At 39.3% G+C, this 21851-nt stretch overlaps 1 protein-coding gene across 2 annotated transcripts in view; it reads right to left on the bottom strand.

Annotated features, from left to right (window-relative positions):
• Positions 1-15504, bottom strand: part of SLAIN1 (SLAIN motif family member 1) — a 48712-nt gene extending 33208 nt beyond the window's left edge. For both annotated transcript variants that reach the window (XM_084521685.1, XM_084521686.1), the window contains exons 1-2: positions 15021-15504; positions 11688-11827 (exon numbers count right to left, since the gene is read on the bottom strand). In XM_084521685.1, the coding sequence (XP_084377811.1) occupies positions 11688-11827; positions 15021-15424 (544 nt within the window). In that variant the 5' untranslated portion in view covers positions 15425-15504. The remainder of the gene's footprint in view (positions 1-11687; positions 11828-15020) is intronic.
• Positions 15505-21851: the final 6347 nt, after the last annotated feature.

Raw genomic sequence — 21851 nt, 5'->3', positions numbered from 1 at the left:
GTACAAGATATGGAGATGCAGTGACAATCTTTTTCAGCTACAGTAAAAGCTACTGACAGCTGGCAAATGTAAAATCATTTTTGGACAATTCTCTGTCAGATTACTCCTTAAGCTACAAGTTATGGGAATGAGCATTTCCATAAGCATCTTTCTTGCAGCTTGAAGACAGTTGTTTCCCAGAACGAGTCTACTCCACATATCCACTCAATTCTTTACTTAATAAAGACCAAATAGACCTGTTGCTGAAAGATTATTTTGACTATACAATACTGAGGGACTTCTAAGTGACTCTTACACCACTGAGAAAAGTTGTTCTTTATGTCCACACTCTACAAGCATGCCATGAACTAAAGAAGTTATAAGAATAAGATGATTTTTTTCCAGAACAACTATATGAGTATACCATAGGCTCCTTCCAAGGCAGGTCATGGATTCACATTCTTTTCACATTCTTAACAAACAAAACTATGTTACATTCAGGTCTCCAGTGCAGACCTGACCTTCCTGACATTGGCACAACTGCAAGAACACCATGCCTACATCTGTAATGTGTACCAGAAGAACCACACCGTGTCTAGTCAAGTTTTGCAAAGTCTTCCTCAAGCAAAGTGTCTAACTACAGGCAGTCAAACTCCAGAGTTTTAAGCAGTTTTGTATTAATCACTGCCAGCTAACTCAAGAGCATTAATTTATTGTATTTTCAGTGACATTAGAAAGAGTAAATCCTGAATCCTGGTTCATCAAATTTTAGGCCATAAAGAATAAAGTTTTCAAACTCCTTTCAAAGTTATTTGATATTCATCTCATTAGCAACCAAAATACTTTAAGGACCTAACATAAAGACATTGCAATGACACCGAAGTCAGTTAAAGGATTTTCATGATTTTAATAGTTTTTAGATTAGCAATCTGATTTTCTACTACTAGGAGTTTTCTTCTCCTGCTATCTAGGATATGAGATATAATTACAAAAGCTTACCATAACACCAATTTTTTTGTACTTTTTTTTTTACCTTCCTTCCTGCCTTAATATTAAGGAAACATTATGAATGTCTCAGGTTAATTTTACAGTGGTGGAAGGCCTGCTTTCCATGGATCAATTCCAGTTTACCACAACATACGTAAACACTGTGAATTCATTTTATTTGATATTTGATAATTCTTACAAAACCAATGGTATGGAGGCCAATCTGAATTTTAGCCACACAGGAGAGGAGAAGTGGAGAACAACATTTTGCAAAATGCAGTGTGCCCTTCATCTTTAATAAATTCTGTGGTCAGTATTCAGATCAACTAATTTTCAAAGTTCATATTCAACCGCCAGTCCTACCTAAACAGCTGTGTTCCTCTCTGTCCCTTCCAAGTCACTTGAGAAAGACAGCATGAGATGAATCTTACTCTGGGGACATCTGTTTTTCAGCAGACACCTCAGTCCCTGACTAGAGATGTCAAGCCTGACATTTAAGAAGGTTTAAGTAAAGAAATTTTAACCTTATCTTGAAATCATTTGCAGCATGTTTAACACAGAGAAATACAGACATACATGTATATGGTAGCTAGAGATGTGAAAATTGAAATACTAGGAGTATCATGACATGTATTTAAATTGGATCCAAGGGACTATGTATACATATATCCACATATATCATCCATGCAACATTGCACTGCCATGTGTGGATTTACTGAAGCTAGACAGGTTTGACGTATTACCAGGAGCAAGTCTTATGGTATACTTATGTTTTGATAAAGAAACAGTGAGATCTTCTGGGTGCTCCATATACATGTTTACCTTTCAAGACCACTTGAAAGACCACCAAGAACATCAGAGGCTTTCATCTTGTCAGCAATCTGCTTTCTACATAGCAAAAAATGACAGGTGCCATCTAAATTCTTAAGTCCAGTCTGAGAAGGAGGCCTGATTTCAAAACCAGCTAACCTGATAGGGCTTTTTTGTGCAGAAATAAAGTCTCTCTAATCTCTAACAACTGTACATTAGATGGGTCCAGTTTACTCAGCCAGAAGCAGTTTAAAATGCTCAATGATAGTACTCTTTTGGAAATGTTTTCAACCCTAGAGAACAACAGCTGCTTTGTGATCTCTTGAGTCTTTGTGTCTTTGTACTGGTAGATCTACAATTGTCAGTGCAATCATGGTTCTCTTCCTGTGAATTCAGTACAAAAGTCATTGCAACCACAGCAGTCACACAACATTTTGCTGGACAGGCTCCCTTTCTGCAGCTTGAGTCTCAGGTGCTGAATAAAGGAATGGAGGAGACAGTAATGAAAGAGCCATTCCAGCAACAACAAGAAAATCACATCAACTAAAACTCTTCACAGATATGTAGGAATTACGGCAAACTGTATAAACACAAGGAGCTTTCATGATCTTCTGTTGAAGCTCTCCTACTCCTTTAGTCTATTCATTGGACTAGAGGAAAAGCAAAAAGACTATGTCTGAGCAGTTAGCATACTACTTCAGAGAAGGGCCTAGGGTTCCTCTCTATTAATGAGAGAATTTCATTTCCACCTGCCACATAGGATAGAAGACAGTTCCAAGCAGACATATACTATACTGTTAAGCAGACACACTAACAGCAATTAAAATCCAAGTCAAACAGATTTAATTTTTTTTTTTCTCAGAAGAACTACTGGCTGCAAGAAAAATATAGCTAATTTGAATTTCCTAAATTTAAAATTTTGATAGCATATAGAATTCTTTTTCTTTTGCACGCTGACTCATTTCTTTCAAATAGAGCCCACCATCTCCAATGGAGGTAAGGATAACAGGTAAGGAGCCTGTTCTGTAAACAACAGACTCATAGAATGACAATTTCACACCCTTCTCTTAACAGTGTAGGATAATAATTACATACCAGATGGAACCCAAATATATGTGTTCATAAGGATATAACTTTATCATATCACAAAGTGAAAAAGATCAAATAATTCAAGCATTAACTCTATGTTTTTTCTAACACTATGGGTAAGTCCCAAATCTCCCCTACATCCAAGAAACAGCCTTAAATGCAACATTACAGTTTCCCCTACAACTATGTCTACCTGATGCCTTTATTTACATTTTAAACCTTTGGCAGGAGGGTTTTGCAAGGGACACTCTCTAGCTACATTTCTGAATCTAACACTCTCTTCCAAGATGTCACACTTCTTTTTCTTTGCACAAGCATAGCCACTGCCTATACCACATCAGAGCAGAAAAGCTAAAAGTTAGACTCAAATCAAGGTTAAAAGCAGCACTACCCTCCAGGAGCCCTGTGCTTTTTGGATACACAGAGCAGGTGTCACAATGACAAGGTTATTATGAGAAAGTGTTAACACTTTTACTCAAAGCAGAGAAAAGATATAAAATCCTTCAAAAAATAAAAGATATTGTAAAATATGGCTTTCATCCAAATAGGTCAAAAACCACAATACTGGGATTAAGAAAATTCTGATACAGGTTTAAGTGACTGATAAATGTAACAGGAAAGTATCAGGAATATACATCCTACTGTAGAATTAAGGTTCAAGACCAATCTAGCATCACACTTAGAAGCACTAACAAGATAGCCACTTCTAGAAAAATGAGTAAAATGACATATAGATATTTGATATAGATACCATTGTCATCATTATTATTGTCTGTGGGGTCAGGACTTCTGTAATGACAATTTTTAGAGAGACTACTCTCTTCAGACTCCCAAGAGAAAGACTGTCTCCTCCTGGCACTAATTTAGAGCATGTTGCTAAGTTTAGGCTCTTCTAAAAAAATTTCAGACACCTCTCCAGGGACACCCTAAGCAAATTTTGCCTTGTCAGTACTTCCCGTAGGTACCTACACTGCAGTGAGAACTGAACAGACGTTTAACAAAGAGGCAATACTTGCTTCTTGCAAAGAAGTAACACAGGAAAGAGAGAGGAGTATAACACTATCAACAAAGAGTACAGTACGACAGAGAAAGCATGAGAATAGCACAAAACAGAATAGTCAAAAGCACACAAGTTACAGAAACACCATCAACACAATTATTACACTTTCTTCCCAAGCCTTACTCTGTGGGATAAAAAGCACTCTACAGTATCTTTTTAAGCATTTCCACCCCCAGAACTAGTCAGGTCCACAATAAACAGAAATGAGCTTAGACAGCAAAGTTTAAGACGCTTTTCCAGCTATTCACTAAAAAAAAAAAAAAAAAAAAAAAAAAAAAAAAACAAAACACATTTGTTTCATCAAAGTAATAATTTCAAACTTATCAGCGCCCACATATACCAAAAATAACAATATCTTTTTCTTGGAATAAGTCCAACACAAAAACATACGTGCCTCCTCACAAAGAGACTTTTTTATTTATAAATAAAGATTAATTTGTAATTACAGTGAAGCATTTCAAACCCACTATTTCAAAGTAAGTTAAGAAACAATTGTGAGACACTTTTAATGTTGAATACACTACAATACATGAAGCAGAAATGACAAAAAGAAACTTGATGACACCACGGAGAAACAATGACTCCCTCCATCACTTTATCCTGTCATATTTAGTGCTTGCCTATAAGTGCTTGCCTATTTCTCTTTTACTAAGGCCTTCTACTGTGATGTTTCCCGGAGTCCAATGAAACTGGTATTACATTATACAAGCTACTCCTGAAGGATATGATACATTACAGCCCCCATCCCTAAGAGATGACAGTCTAAACACCACTTCTGTTTCTGACACATATCTTTTCATGGCTTTGAAAACTCAGGAATGTTATTTTTTTGTAAAACACAATGTCTCTAACATTCAAACTAACAACCCATCTTGAAAAATTAAAAAGATCAAACAAATCTAGTGGGGTTCTGCAGGACTCCAATTTAAGCCCTGCATTTTTCATAAATGACTTGGATGCAGGACTCCATGGATCTCTTCCAACTCAGGATATTCTATGATTCTATGATTTGTGAATGCCCACTCCTCACTAATATTCAGATCAAAACTTACTGACTATATTCCAGTGTCGGTGTCAGAAAGTTTTACTGTATTACAAGAACATTTGCACAAAGCCCAGTTAAAAACTAATTACTGGTCTATATGTTGTATATCCATAAAACGTGAAAACAGATATACTGGATGTGGAACACTTGGTAAAGAAAGTGAAGACAATCAACTTCTTTCTAATATATTAAAATACGAGTTGAGCTACCAAGAACAAAGACTATATGTCATATTTACAAGCCTGTGGACTATATTCTAGAAGTAAAACAGCTCTCAGAAGATAGACATCATGGCACAGAAGAATCTGAACAAAAGATGCAATGCTACAAAGACAAGAAACAAAGTGCTCCCTGTTTATTTCTTTTTTGAAGAAAAGAAATAAACAATATCTTTATAAAGAAGTAGTGCTACCTCTATATACCACATGGGGGAGGCTCATCTACATCCTGAAATGTTATTTCCAGTTCTCTTCTGTAGATATCAAAAACTTGCAGTGAAAGATAATGAGAATAATATAAAAGCTATAATGATCATTTGGGGACTAGCAAACAGTGAGCAAGATACACAGGCTATCAGGAGAAAAATTATATGACAGCTTCCAGAACAGTCTAGTTTTGAAAATATTCTCTTTCCCGCAGAAAAATTATCCTCAGAGGATGAATCACTAAGTGTATCTGTGCCCATTAATAAAAACTAGTTTTGTTTTTAAATTCTACCTGGGAAAGCAGTTTTATACCTTGGAAACAAAAACAGCGATTAGTAATCCACTGGATAACAATAATAGTGCCTGTATTTTTAGGATAACTGTCAAGGATGATGCTACTACTATTGTTTTTAGACTTATGCTACCTTACAGCATTCTAAAATGAGACAGATATCTTCTCTACGGAGGTAATACCTAACATAACTACTCTACAAACCTTTAAATTATGGACTTCAGATTGCAAATTCTGCATTTTCACATAATTATAATGACAACTAGAACTCATTTCTAAGAAAGTATTTAATTATAAGTCACATAACAGTCAATTCCCAAATATGAAAATAAATTCTTAAGTAGCATGCTTATTATAGTTTAATAAAAAGTAGATGTCATATCTAAGAGCCATATTAAAAAGACAAGGGATATCTGCACTGTGAATGAAGTGTCTGATCTTCTATGCGTTTGTTGTCATAAGAATTTTTAACCAAGCACTTCTATCTTGAAGTGCAGAGTAGAAACATTCCAGTGCAGAAGAGAAATACTGTATTTGAAAAGCAAGCACACGCTTCCAAGTAGAATACAAAAAATGAATTTTTCCCAATTGAAATATACAAACCATCTTCAGCAACTGTGTTAGAAAATCCAGTGACAGCAGCACTTGCAAAACCTCTAAGAACTGCTTGGAATTATACAGGTGTTACAAGGGGTTATTTCAAACAAATGAAATCTAACAGGAAATAATTCTTACAAATGTATATGTGTGCTCTGAGCACTAAACTTGCATTGTGGGGAAAGACAGCTATACATCTTTTCCTAGTCAATGTCGTATCTCCCCAAAAGTACTGAGATGCTGACAGGAATTACAGATACCCAGCACGTTTTGTTATCAGAATCGCATACAGAGAGGAACTGAATTGGTCTTACCAGTTCTTTCATTCATTCTAGAGCATTAGAAATTGTATTATTTATGATGGAAATAACAATCCTATCATTTGCAAGCTTCAGGACATTATCATTTGCTACCCCAAAACCATTGTATGTAAAATTTTAATCTCCATTACATATGAAAAATAAGGACAAGAAAGCTGTATTAGATCTTCTTAATCCAGTCCTGAATGCCATAACATACATGTGTGATGCATCAATGCACATCAAAAAAAACCAAACAAACAATAAAACCTTGCAGTTCAAAACCACCACTGGATTCAACTCAATACACAATATAAGCTTTTTTCCATTTATAGTATCTCCTGTTTGATTCTGCTGTTAACAGAGCACAGTGTAAAAGTTCCTTATGACTGCAATTTTTAGTAGCTGATGTATTTTATATCTTAAAGATGTATTTTATATCTTAAAGATGTCAAACTAAATGACTTCAAGATGAACCCCTGGGAAGCGAAAAGAGAATTAGGTGAACAGGACAGAACACGGCCCAGTTCTGTGTAAGCACAAAGTTTCTCATCCAGGTGAAACAGTCTCTCTGGGGCCCTATCAGCTAAGACTTTTTACAGGTAAAGAGAATATAGTTCTGCTGAATTACATATTCCTCCACCCCACTCCATTTTTCTTGCAGGTTTGTTATTTGTTTGGACATCAAACTTAATTGATGTGACATTGGGATCCAGCACAATAAAGGCTAAAATTTCACTGATGAGGTTCTTGGGTTCTTGGGTTTTGTAAAATCATAAACAAAGGAAGAACTGACAGTGGATCTGTTTTACAACATCCATGGACAACAAAATGACATCCATCTTGAAATATGTTATTTACTTTATTAAACGAATAATAGTTTAACCTTAAGGATATAAATTAATTTCATTTCTGAATGAAAATTCATCCAAGGCAAACTCTGAATCTAACCAGTGTTTCATATTCTCCAAGGAAGTGAGGTTTTCTGTCTGGCAGGCTGAACTGGATGAGATATGCTTTGAAGCTCTGCATAAAAGCTGAGCTCCTACAGACTGACTCCTTGCTAAGCCTCTTAACTCCTCAGTTTATCCATCCGGCTGCTCGACAGCAGTTTACAGAAGCAAAGCTACGTAGTGTAGTTTCAGCCAGGGTGTAAATCAACATCATTTCATCGATTTTGGAGGAGTTATACCAACCTGCAGCATCTAGGAAGTTTACATACCACATCTCTCTTCTCACTGGACTTAACACTGACATCTCCCAGCATCCCCAAGTATTACCAAGAAAATATAGAAGCTCCACCACAGCTTTAAGACTATTATGTGACCCGGCTGATATGAATGAATCTCAGGAAACAAGATAGAAAGCAATACTAAAAAATGAGTGACAGGGAATTGATTTTGCACAGAGAGCTGCAGTAAACAAAACAAACCAGAAAAGTTTCACAGAAAACATGAATGAGGAAGGCTAAAAAGAAAAAAGTGACCCAGGTCAGGCCATTAAAAAAATAAAATAAACATAAAAATAAAAATAACAATACCTCATCACAAATTGCTCATGAAAAACAGGAAAAATTCCAAGCAAAGATCTTATCATATGAGGTTACATTTAACTTTCATCCTCCTTAGAGCTAGCATGCTCAGTCCACAGAAGTAGGGCTTGTAATAAACCTAGTTTATTATAAACTAGATATAAGCTTTAACTACTTATTGGTAGACCAGAGGAATGATGAGAAGCTTGTCACAGTGCTTCACAGAAGAACCACCTGCAGGATACCACCACCGTGCTTATGCCCGGTGCTTATGCTTAAGATTTATTCCAACATGAAATCTTATTTCCACAATGAAACACATAAAACACTTTTTTTTCACTAGAAAAGAAACAGGTTGGTAAGCACAGCAAGGTGAAAAGCATGATCCAAGTGACTCTTGAGCCTGAAAAATCAAGTAGTCATTTTATTATTTTATCACCTAGGATTGCTTTGACATAAGTCTCCCACAAGACCTTTAGTCTTGTTATGAGATAACTTAATTTGGGATAGTTCACAAAACAAATTAATATTTATATGAAGATCAGAATGTAATGCAATAAGGAAAACTTACATGAGCAGGAATAAATGAGCACAGATTTACAAGTTGCAAGTAGGGAACATGTATTAGTTAAAACCCAGAAAAACAGCCTCACAAAATTTTACCTTTTTTTGGTTCACAGCTCTTTTCTCTGCATGTAGTCATTCAGATATACTGACCTTGCAGACAAAAATCAATTTTTACTGCTTTTTATTTCTATGTGCACTATAGTGCTTAAAGAGCTATGAGAATCTAAACCAGATTAATTTTTTGCTGATGCATCATGGACAAAATTACTAATCGAATTCTACCTATAAAACATCTCAGGAAGCACAGACTAGTACATTATAAATGTTTTTTCACTACATTTTTAATATTTCTCACGTACATCAGTGTTACTATTGACTCTGTGCCAAACAGAAGAGGCATGACTAGATTTCAAAATCCCTCTAAAATACCCTTTCAGTGCATATGGCTAAAGGGAGAAAACACTGTTCAACTCACAAGTATGAAGTTTGAAACTTTAGTACCAGAAAATAAGAATGCTATTCTTATTGAGTCACTTGTTAAAAATAGAATAAAATTACATGTATGTATTTATACATGCATGTATATGTTTACTGACAGAGTGAACAGCAAAATAAAAGAACAGGAAGGTCAGATTGGAGAAAGTTTGTTGTACTTTAAAATGGAATTAATAGATTCTTAAAACAATCTCATATTTGGTTTCAAAACCGGAAAAGAAATAAATAATGTGAAACCAACTTCTACAATGTTAGAGTAAGAAAGATGATGTTTTCTTAACCCACACTATTTGTAAAGGTACAAGCAATAATAACTGAACTACTGGAATCATAGAATCACAAAATGGCTTGGGTTAGAAGGGATCTTAAAGCTCACCTGGCTCCAACCCCCTGCCATGGGTGTGGACATCTTCCACCAGACCAGGTTGCTCAAAGCCCCATCCAGCCTGGCCTTGAACACTTTCAGAGATGGGGTATCAGCTTCTCTGGGCAACCTGGTCCATTGTTTCACCACTCTCATACTAAAATATGTCTTCTTAAAATCTAACTTGAATCTGTCCTTTTTTAGTTTAAAACCATTACTCCTTGTCCTATCACTAGACTACCTCACAAATAGTCCCCCTCCTGCTCTCAAGTTAATATTAAGTCAATATTAGTTAAAACAATTTTACCATAGAATTGCTGCAGTAGAAACATGAGTCCATTCCCTCCTTGAACATACTGCTCCCATAATGGGTTTTACACATGGCATGTAATTTCTGAGAAACTTTCTGCAAAGTCCAGGAAATTCATGATGCCACAACAATGACTAAAACATAAGAGATCAAAGTGACCCATAGTCAATATGTCTATGGAACAAATGTCACTCACTGTGACTTCTACTTAGAAATTATACTGATAACCATATAGTGATTTAAATTCCAAACAATAAAATTGCCTTTCTAATGCCTTTATTGTCTATTAAATTTAAAATAATACATTGGAAGGGAAAAACAGGTCATGCATTCCTCTGTATTGTTTCTACCTTCACAGCATGGATTTGATTCAGTTGCCTGTACTTAGATGCACAGGCCTGTATCAAGATGCTTTTGGGAGGCCAAAAGAGTAGCAGAAAAGGCACAGAACCTATGGAAGGTCTGTATCCTTCCTGAGTCATCCAGATGCAACTGAGGGCATCTTGAATGGTGCTAAATGCCTACAGGAGTCAATGGGAAAGTAGACTCTACACTGGGATTCAGCTCCAGACTGGGACACCCTGCATGACAAAGATGTGTCTTCAGGTGGGTGCCAAGCACCCATTACCATCAATGGACTCAAGAGAATCACTGCTTTCATCCTTGGGTCAACACCTACACCATATCCCTTGAGCAGTTCCCCAGCTTCTTCTGACTCTGGACAAGACTTGCACTGATTGCAAGCACAGGCATCCAGTTCACACTGCAGACATGATCTCAGTGGTCTGAATCAGGAGCCAAATTCCACCCTAAAGTTAGGTGGGATGATAACCAACATGTGGACCTCAGTTTCACCTACCTAACTATAGGCAAATGAGCTCAACTGCATATTGCTAGGACAGTAAGTGTTGTGGGGTCTTTCATAGTCAAAGCAAAGAGGCAGATACCTTCAGAGACTGATTCAGTTAAATGCCTGTTTTTGGATGAGACTAACCACAACTTCCTTTATCCTCCAAAGCATAAAGGTACCTGCTCAATCTCTTTTAACAAGGGCTGTAGCTGACTTATACAACCATATGCTCATATTGCCATTGGCTTTATTTCCTTCTCCTGTCATCTTCCTATACTGTTCATTTATGTTTTCTTTCCTAGTGACTTATAAACCTTAATTCCTATCTTAATCACTTTCTTCAACAACACTTATTACAAGGTTAAGAGAATACTATATGGTAAAAGAGTAAAAATAATGGTGGCTGATACTTAATTAGAACAAAATTCAGCACACTGAGATACAGCTAAATTCACTGGCACTGAACAGCAATCTGATTTATCCCAATACTCAAGTCTACCAACAAAGCAGTGCAAGCAATCAAGTTATAGATTCTCTTTGTCTGTCCTGTACTTAACAAAGTCCTGATAATTTTATTACATGTGGATAAAAATGCCCTTAAAAATGTATTGCATCTTGATAATTTTGGTTTTGCATAAAACCAAAAGCACTGTTTTACAAATCCCAATGCCAGACCAGTAGTAAAGTTAGCATCAAAGTTTTCTTGCAAAGAGCCCAATAAATCCTATTTTAAGAAACATATGAAAAATATCAAATATAAAAAGTGGGAGTTTTGCAGCAGAAGAAAAGAATTAGAAGGAGAATACTTTTAAACCTACATCACCAGAAAAAAAAAAATAAAAAAAATATTAGCATCCTTGGAGTGGAGGAATACATGAGAAAACTGCATGTTGGCCACTTCTGGAGCTTGCTGAACACTGAACACTAGTCAAATGCTAGGCCAAAAATGTCAACTTACTAGCAGAGAAATTCAAAGAATAGGATTACCTTGTTCCAATCTAAAGCATAGGGAACGTTTTGCAGCCTCTATCTCAGGACTTGGATGATCCAGAACACGTCTGCACCACTGCAGAGGGCTCAGTGATTTTTCTTGAAGGGTAAGAGTCTTGGTAGGCAAGACATACAACCTTAACCAAAATACACACAAATGTCAGCAAGATAAGCAATACTTTAAAGTTTACTTTTGTTTTCTCAGCTTTCTGCTCTCTAATGATTTATAACAGTGCAAATCTGCAATACACTAATAACAAAATACATTCCAGAATAAAACTTTACACTCTTTCACTCGTTTTCTTGCCTCCTCAGAAAACTAGGTGACAAATTACAAACTGTACAGGTCCAGAACTTCAAATCTAGGTTCTATTAGACATCTTCTAAAAATCTTGCAACACATTATTACCACCGTCAGAATTTCAGCACGGCCCAAAGTTCAAATGCATTAGGTACTCTAAAGAAGCTACCATTTTTCCCTTCTGTATTTATCTTTACTGGAGATTAGATAATTTCAGCATTTGAATTTACATTTGAATCACAATTTCATTGTCACCCACTTCATAATTTTATCTACGATTTGATCAACTTGTCAGGATGCTGGTTATAATGTAATTTTTATACACACTATCTTCTCCTATTTGTACAGCAGTCATTTTAAGATTAGAAAACATCTATTGAGAAACAATGAAAACCTCATTTTGATATTCAACTCCTGTAAAGGGAAAAAAAAAAAAAAAAAAAAAAAAACAACTATGCAAGAACTAGTACATATGTGTTATTCTCAGACTACAGCAGGCAACTAATCAGATGGTCAAGCACATTAGGAAGCCAGGTATCAAAGCGGATTGCACGGGTAAATTCTTGAAGCTGGAATCTGTGCTGCTGCTTCTGTCTTCACAGATTAGTGCGTCAGCTCACCTGGGAGAACACAAATCTCCCAGGATGTAAACTATTATTAGCCACCAAAGATGGCTTTCAGCTCCTTGGCCTTACCACTTCTGATTAATGTGACTGCAGACAGTCTTAGGTTTTTGGCACCAAAACACTCCACAAACTGTTAAGGAATTTGGCATCCAAACACGGGGTGAAAAAGGCAAGACAACGACAGCAATAAAACGATTGAACCTCTCGGGTGCCCACTTTCAGTCTTTCACCTTTAGGGTTTTGGTTCAACAGCTACCCAACCCTGAGCGTAACTCTTCTCCCATGTCTGCTCAGTGTCTTATTTATGTGAAGTGAATCAGCACTCCCTGTCCAGCTCACAATGAATAAATCTCTCTACAATCAGTATCTCCTTTGGCAATTCCAGCTGAGTTCAACTGCTGAATTTCTCTGAGGAGAGGACTCATTTCCCCTTGCTTCCTTGCCGTGCTTGGCTACACATTTAAAAAAATTATCCTGAGAAAAACAGAAATGAAAAAAAAAAAAAAAGACAAAAATGCTTTGAACTCTCCTGCTGACTTGAGGAACTGTTTCAAAACCTAAACATCTGAGTAATGAATTCTCAACAATCAGATATCTAAAAAGCTGAAAATCAAAAAGTTTTTGTCTGCAATGATGCTAGTCCTAGTTTTTTGTAACTGCAGTTAAGAAAAAAAGAAAAAAAAAAAAAAAAGAGGTCTAAAATTAATAAATCAACAACTAGGATACACAGTGGTCTTTAGCTTTCCAGATATCAGTTTGCTTTGAAGATTTATATTACAAAAAGCCCCAAGCAGCTGACATCACACAGCTGACCATTGATGGACATTGATGGAGATTCAGCCTTGAACAAAAAATGCTGAGCAGCTAAAACAACTCACTCTTAGCAGAATAAGTTATCTAATTCTTCCCACAGACACATACATCCATGACATGTTGATAAGTTTTAACCTCAAGGAAACATTTAGGATTGCTTCCAGGGTGCAAATAAAATAGGACCTCGATCAAGATCATCACTCTGTTGAGGCACATAAAATAATGATGACTTTGTACAGCCCTGAAATATAAATAAGCGGGAACAACATTTTGTTTAACATGACTGGTTCACACCAATTTGACATTCTACAGCACTTAGTGTGAAAGAAAGTTTAATCATTACTGCTCATTTGTCATAAGCAATGGGTTACAGGACTGAGTATTCAGATACGCAGATTCAAGGCAGGTCCAAAAATCCCAAGCAGCCCTGAACAACCAATAGTGCACACAATGAAGCATCACTGGCAGAATTTCTATTCAATTTTTGGATGACTCTTAATTGGAAAAAGCAGTTTTCAAAAACTGAAGCACAGCATTATTTCATACTGTGAATTACACATAACCAACACTGAAGAAATATTTATGGTGTTTGGACTAATTATTAAATCCTATCTCTAGTGCCAAAATAAGGATGTTTATATACATCTCAGCTACATTACACTGTATTTTATTCTAAGCTGACGTAAACTTCTGCTCTATTTAAATACTGTAACCATTCTAAAAGCTATCTTGAAGCATTGATAGACAATTGAAACAGGTATTTGAATATGGATAATACACATTTTATTACTGACACTTTAACAGAATCGGGCATATGCTTGACATGGTTACATAGCATGATTTCCATAGTAATTCTGCAGGATGTGGATAGTTGCTAAGATGTCTGCATGCTTTGCTGAGGCGAGTTTTGAGGCGCCAGACTTTTAAATGCATTGATATCTTTAGTCTGTAATGACCCCTTCCGCTTGTTTTCAAGGAATCGTTCCTCTAGGTCAAAGCATCTGAGAGCGTTTGGACAATCAGACACATGGGTCGTCCTTTAGGGACGCAGGAGTTGGACTCGATGATCCCTGTGGGTCCCTTCCAGCCCGCATACTGTAGGAATCTATGAAATCTATGAATTTTTATTTTCGGCTTTATTATTTGCCGTTCGTTTCTGCTTCATTCTGGGCACTAACGCACTAGCACACCGCCATGCGTCCTGGAACTACACGAGACGCACAAACAAGCCTTTAGATCAGTGCCTAAAAGACAAAAGCCCTCCCAGCTCCCTGAAGATCTGCGACAATCGGGCCGGGGCTTTAGGACGGGGATGCAGCGCTGCCCTGATAACGGACCTCTCGATTTTCATTCCTTATGTAAACCGGAGCCCGAAACCGGGCTGAGACACAAAACCAGGCGATCCCCGCATCCCCAGGGGTTAAAGATGCGCAGACCGGGGGGCAGCGACCCCTCCGTGCCGCCCCGCTCCCGCTGCCCCCCACCCGTGCCGGGAGCACCTCGGGGGGCCACAGCGGTGCCCGGGGGGTGGCACAGAGCCGTGCCGAGCCGTGCCGTGCCATGCCGTGCCGCGGGGCGAGCCGCACGTACCACGTATCCTCGTCCTGCCCGCAGCATCCATCCTCCAGCTCCAGCACCGCCACCTCGTCCAGCACTGTGGCAGCCCCCGGGGCGCTGTCTTCTTGCCCCCCGCCGCCGGGAGAGGGCTTGAAATAAGCGAGGGGCTCCTGCAGAGTAGGGGGGGGCGCCGGGCTGGGCACGCAGGGCGGCACGGGGGGGCTGGAGGGGCGCAGCCCCCCGGGGGCCAGCAGCAGGTGCGGGCCGGGGGTGGCGGCGGCGGCGGCGGCTCGGCTGCGGAGCTGCTCGTTTTGCTTCTCCAGCTTCCTCACCAGCTCCTGCAGCTTCTTCACCTCCAGCTCGGCGCTGACGGCCGGGCCGGAGCCGCTCCCTTTCACCTCCGCCATCATCGCCGGCTTCAGCAAGGCGGCCTCCATCCTCCCTACCTGCTCCGCCAAGCCGCCGGGGGGCAGCGCCCGGCACCGCGGCTGGGGTGGGGGGCTCGGGGGGGCTCCGGGGGGGCTCCGGGAGCACCGGGAGCACCGCGCCCGGGGCCCTGCGCTGCGCTGTGCGCGGCGAGCGGGATGCGGGTGGGGTCCCCTCCCCTCCTTTCTCTCCCCTCCCTTCCTTCTCCTCTCCTCCTTCTCTCCTCCCCTCCTTCTCCTCCCCTCCGTTCTTTCCCTCCCCTCCCACGGGTGGGGTCCCCTCCCCCGAGTGGGGTCCCCTCCCACTCCGGCAGCCGCCCGGGGAGGGAACAAAGAGGAGCGCGGAGCCCCCCCGCTCCTCCCCGGCTCGGGTCCAGCCCAAGGATGCTGCCCCCTCTCCCTGAGCCCGGTGGTGGCGGGGCTGTCACTACGCGGCCTGAAGTGGGGTGGGAATGGGAGTCACAGCCAGGGGTCGTGTCGGGCCACCCGTGCAGCCAGAAATGCCAATTGGTGGCATTGAGATGTGGGTTATGGGTTTGGGAGATGCGCTGCTGATGAAACAAGAAGACAGGACAATGCATACAAAAAAAAAATACACGGGGAAATTGGTGATGGGTAGGACAACCCCTGGGATTAAAAATCGCCCCCATATTGAAAGGATTCCCTTTGACGTGGTTCACATAAGCAGATCAATCTGCTATCCTTCATTATCCTTCAGTACTGAAAGAAACCTCCCGTTGCATCCCGCAGCTCAGCCATTACATACCCAGGTCTGGCCCTCATTGGGTTCATTTACACTTACAGGGGACAGCCTCCCGAGTTTCTTACAGCTCTGACACGAAATGCAGACCAAAACTCCAGGAAACACATGGATTGCCAGGCCAGCCACCACTGAGAGATGTCTGGATCAGTTCATCGCCACCCAACTGCTCAGCACCAGCTTTGGACAGAGTAGCAGCAACAGCAGCCAGCACTGCTGTCAGTGTTCCCTATCCTATCTCATGTTTGGTGTGTAAGGAGGGACAGGCTTTGCTTTGATTCTCTGTCTAAGTCATAAGTAAACTTGGAAACCATGCAGCCTGTCCAAGCCTCCCCTCTTTTGTTTACGCTCTTTGAAAAAGAGTCCTTTTTCTGCACGTGGATAGGAAAAAGCCACGATTATTTGGTAATCTCTTAAGCACTCTTGCAATGTAAGTAATAACAGCTAGTGCTACGAGAATGGCTGGAAAGGAAGCCAGAGCAGGGAACAAAGCACTGACTTCCAGATGATACGACTTTTACCACTGAAGAGAATACATATAGCCTCCAGTGTAACAGACTGCAAACAGACAGCACTTAATCCAAAATTTTCATTTGGTCTCCTCTGTCCATTTGGAAGAGAGAAGTAGAAAAATGTTGAGAGTGTAAAAAACTCCTGGCCCCAATTCTGCCAAGCATCATCAGAGTAACCTAATCCAGTTTCCACTACTACAGATAGCCATAATCTTTATTCCCCTAAGGAAAAGAAGAATTGAGCTTCTACATGTTTAGCCCCAGGCAACAGGCATATCTCTCAGGTTGTTATCGCTAATAATGGTACTAGTGTTAATTCTTAGAAATACATATGCTAATCCATTAAGATTGTAAAGTGATAATTAGCAGCGTATGCTGTATAGAGTTTATTGGACATCAGTAATATACAACAAGAAAAGAAAAAAAAAAAGCTTACTGTAATGTCAACGCCTGTGATACAATCAGGCAGAGGAAATATTTGAAAGAGATTTAAAATGGAGTTGTTTTTTTCTTTTAGCTGGACAAAGTTAGACCAACAAAAAGGAAGCAGGTATCTGATTGTTACACCTTTTAGCTATATAGTGCTTTTTCATGTTGATAGCACAGGTTTAGCTTCAATGAAACTTAATAATGTATCTGAAAACAGTATTTTGATCACTTTGCCAGCTAGGTTTTCACCGAACAGCATAAAACAAATGTCCCAGGCATACAAGCAGACACATTGTCCTCTAACTGCCAGAGCAGGAACATGGCAGTGTGGTCAGGGCCCTTCATTGACAACAAGTCTAATGCACACACCAGTTTGAAGGCAAATCAGGACACAAATCTGGAGATGCACTACAGTATGTAACACCACAGCACGGGACTCTGAGTCACCATGGAAATGCTTGTCCTCAGTTACAAGTAAAAGTAGTTGCAGATCTTCAGCTACCTTCTTCTGTTTGTGCTGCCTACACAAATGTTGTATGCAGACACTTCTTCAGGCAGACTTCCAGAAGAGAAAGAGGTTAGGACCAAGCATAGTGCCTTAGCATGGGTACAAGGACTTTTTCAGGGAGTTCAGCCAAATTGATCACAGGCGGGATAAGGTTCACTACATCTCGTAGTGAGCAGAGAGCAGGCCTGGAAGTTGGCTCTTCTTTGAGTAGGGCTGCTTTGAACCTAATCTCCATCTGGCAAAAGAGCTTAAACTTGTGCACACTTCAAATGCTGTGCTAATAATCAACGTGAGACACACTGTGTTTTGTTTTGTTTTGTTTTCCAGGTATTTCCTGGATGGTTGGATTTACTAAAGAGTAAAAATCTATTTCACTGTTCTGCTTTTGTTGCTGTATTTCAAATGTATGTAGAATTTCACTAACACATCTTCACCCAAGGGTGCTCATAAACACACTGTTTCATGGTCTTTATGCTGGCTTGCTAGTCTTCTGCAAAGATGGTTTGGACATCATTAAAATATTTTTACCTAACTGTTTAAAAAATATATATAGAGAGAGAGAATATTTGTCATTACTAAAAAAATGTTAACAAGCTCCATGCAGTGTCCCAACACTAGCTGACAAGTTACTGAACCCATAAGCTCTTTACAAAACACAATAAAGCCTTTATGGTTCCATCCATTTTTATAAAGTTATTGATAAAATATGTTTTAACACTGACCCCAAACATCTGAGCATGCCCATGAACCTCCTATTCCTGCACCTGAGAAACTGGGGTGGCAGAGAGGGGGCTGATTTTGGCTACTTACATGGCCTGCTCTAGCAGAATGTAGATGTAGTTGCTGATAGACTCCCAATGCAGAGAACAAAGAAGCAGGAAGTCTACAAATCCCATCTGCTCTTCTCTGATAATAAGCCTGTTGCTTTATTCTATAATAGCTGCAGGCTGGACCTGCCTTTCAGGCAAGCCAGTAAAGAATTAATTGCAGTAATCCAGTCTGGGTAATACAAAAGACGTGTTACAATAAGGTCAGAGCACGGATGGTAACCTCCAAGTCTGGTGAGATTTTAAAAGTGCAGTTCCATTCTGAAAAGTGATTATGAACGTAGCTTTATAAAAATAGAGACACTAAAGTACCAGCAGAAGTCCATCTAAACCAGTAACAAAGACTGATAGCAGCTCCTTAGGTAAAAACATACAAGAAGCAAGAAAAATAGTGAGGGATCCTCTCCAGCTTTCAGTAGTCCATGGACTGGGACATCTGGATCGTTTATTTTTTTATAGCTACCAATGTGCAATAATATTACATTTGCTGAGCCCCATTTTTAAACCATTTGTGCATTAGGACTCCACAACACCCTGTGGCAATTAGCACTGCAATTTAATTATGCATTGTAAGAAAAGCTACTTCCTATTATCTACTTTAAATCTGCTGCCTTTTAATTTAATTGGGTGTCCCTTAGTTCTGTTTTTCTAAGACGGAATGATTAATCATTCTCTATTCAGCTTCTCTTTTGTCATTCATGACTTATAAAACTCAGTTACTTCTCTTCCAAGCTGACAAGCCCTAATTTATATCGCCTTGCCCCCACAGAAGCCAGGCTGAACTTTCCATTGTTTCCTGTCTCCCCCCATAATAAAAAAATGAATTTTCCAACCTATTATTTCCTTTTAATTAAAATTCCTTGTTTTCTTATATCATGACAGCTTTGGGAACAACTATGAAAATTTGCTTGTAAATCCCAATATATTCACTTAAAGAAGCCGCCTTAACCAAAAACATATTGATGCCTTCAGATACATTCATGTATTCATGAGCATACCTTGCCTTGAAAAAGCTACACAGAATCTCCTCCAATGTATTATACATATCCAGATGCCTGTGTATTCCATTATTTATTAAAAATTGTACAAATTGGCTCAATAGAAAAGTTGAATTAACTGCAATGTAGTTCCCCAGAGCAGCTTTCATATTTATTCGTGTCTGATGTCACAGCTGATGCTTCCAATTTATTTGACACCAGGCATGCTTTGAGCAATAGGTTAAATGCCCGTGAGAAATTCAACAATGGGACATCTGAGCTGCTGGAGAATTTTTGCATGGGTACTGTCTGGTCCTAGATATTTTTTATAGCTAGACTTACAGATTTGTTCTAAAGTACTTGAGTAGATAAATATTTTCCTGGAGTTACAGTGTGGAACCTTCCTTTTCAATGTCTCTTGAGAACATTTTGCCTTCTTAGTTCTTATTTTCCATTTCCTGGTAATTTACATTATTATTTTTATAGAATTTCATTTTTTAAACTACTATAATTCTTTCTGGCTTTTTCCTTATTAAATTAACATTAAACTTAAAGTACATAGTAGTTAGTATGAATTTTCTATAGAATAAAGTTCAAAACCGCATCATTTTCTCTGAGCCCCAGTTTCTCCAGGAAATCAGTATTTATGATATCTAAAATATTGCCTATGCAATAAACATCCCTTCCCTTCCCTTCCCTTCCCTTCCCTTCCCTTCCCTTCCCTTCCCTTCCCTTCCCTTCCCTTCCCTTCCCTTCCCTTCCCTTCCCTTCCCTTCCCTTCCCTTCCCTTCCCTTCCCTTCCCTTCCCTTCCCTTCCCTTCCCTTCCCTTCCCTTCCCTTCCCTTCCCTTCCCTTCCCTTCCCTTCCCTTCCCTTCCCTTCATAAAGCATCAGCCTGAATCAGGATAGCTTGTTTCTCTCTTATGAGTCTTCACCAAGAATGACAGAAATACAGTTCACAGCTTATGGATTAGCCCCAGCAGGCAGCTGAGTACCACACAGCCACTGTCTCACTCTCCCCAGATGGGATGGGGGAGAGAGAGTCAGAAAGGTAAAAGTGTGAGAACTGATCAGCTGAGATACAGATAGTTTACTGGGTAAAGCAAAAGCTGTGCACACAAGCAAGGCAAAACAAGGAATTCATTCGCTACTTTCCATCAGCAGGCCAATTCCAGGAGAGGAGGGCCCAGCATGCGTAATGGTGTCTTGGGAGGATAAATGCCATCACATCCCCTCCTTCTTCCTCTATCCTACACCCCTGATGTTATACAGTATGAGACATCCCTTTGGCCAGCCTGGGCCAGCTGTCCTGGCTGTGTCCCCTCACAGCTCCTGGTGCACCCCCAGCCTCCTCGCTGGCTGGGCAGTGTGAGGAGCTGGAAAGACCTTGGCTCTGTGCAAGCACTGCTCTACAACAACTAAACCATTGCTGTGTTATCAGCATAGTTCTTACCCTAAATCCAAAACAAAGCATCATACAAAGCCCCTGTGAAGAAAATTAATCCTATCCCACACAAAACCATAACACTCCAAATGGCTAAAAATCCACAGCTCACATTTTGCCTGACTTGATTTCAGCTTGATTTGTCTTCAGGGAAAAGTGGCTGTTGACAGAGGAAAAATGTTTTACTTCATGATGACATGAATATACTGAGAGTGTTCAACTAACTCTGGTCATTAGTTTTCTCTCTCTTTTTTAAAAAATTTCTGTCATAATTAATTCTATCTATAGTTATTTGGAGAAGAAGATTCAAGAAATTCAGCAGTTGTACAATAAAGTGGGGAAAAATTACCATCCACGTTAGGAACTTTATCATTAAGGTAACTAAGTAATTTTCAAAATTTGTAAAATTTTAATAAGTATAGGCCAGCAGACTGAATGCTTTATGATATTGTAGTGATTTAGAAGTTACCATGTTAAAAAAATAAATAGCAATATGCTCAGCACTGGTCATGTGATATATCTAGGAAAAAAATAAGTATCACAAAAAAAAAAAAAAAAGTCCAGCACTAAATATGTTTGTTGAGAAGGCAAATCTGAGTGCACCGATAACACAGTTGAATGAATGTCTAAAGAGCATGGAAAGTTTACAGTTGTTTGGAAGGTTTTATTTGTGTCCTAGTTTGCATGTATTTAACTCAGAGAGGGGAATGGTTTCATAGAGTATCTGAACTTTCATCCAAATTCACTTTGTTCAAGCAAAAATTTTTGCTGGACATTCAGAAAAACCTGTGTTACTTTTTGTGATTTCTTTAATTCCCATCATATGGTATTAAAAACAAAACAAAAACAAACAAAAAAAAAACCCTCATGTTCAAAAACCTCTTCTTGCACTATCTTGAGAACTTTCCTGCAACAAATCATTTTCCAGCTTTAAAAACATTTTCCATTCCTTCTAGGTCTCAGTAGTGCTGTATCAATCTTTC

The sequence above is a fragment of the Aythya ferina genome (genome assembly GCF_964211825.1).
Source record: "Aythya ferina genome assembly, chromosome: 1".
Lineage (NCBI taxonomy): Eukaryota > Metazoa > Chordata > Aves > Anseriformes > Anatidae > Aythya > Aythya ferina.
The sequence above is the reverse complement of the archived record's forward strand: the minus strand, read 5'-3'. Positions and strand labels throughout refer to the sequence as shown.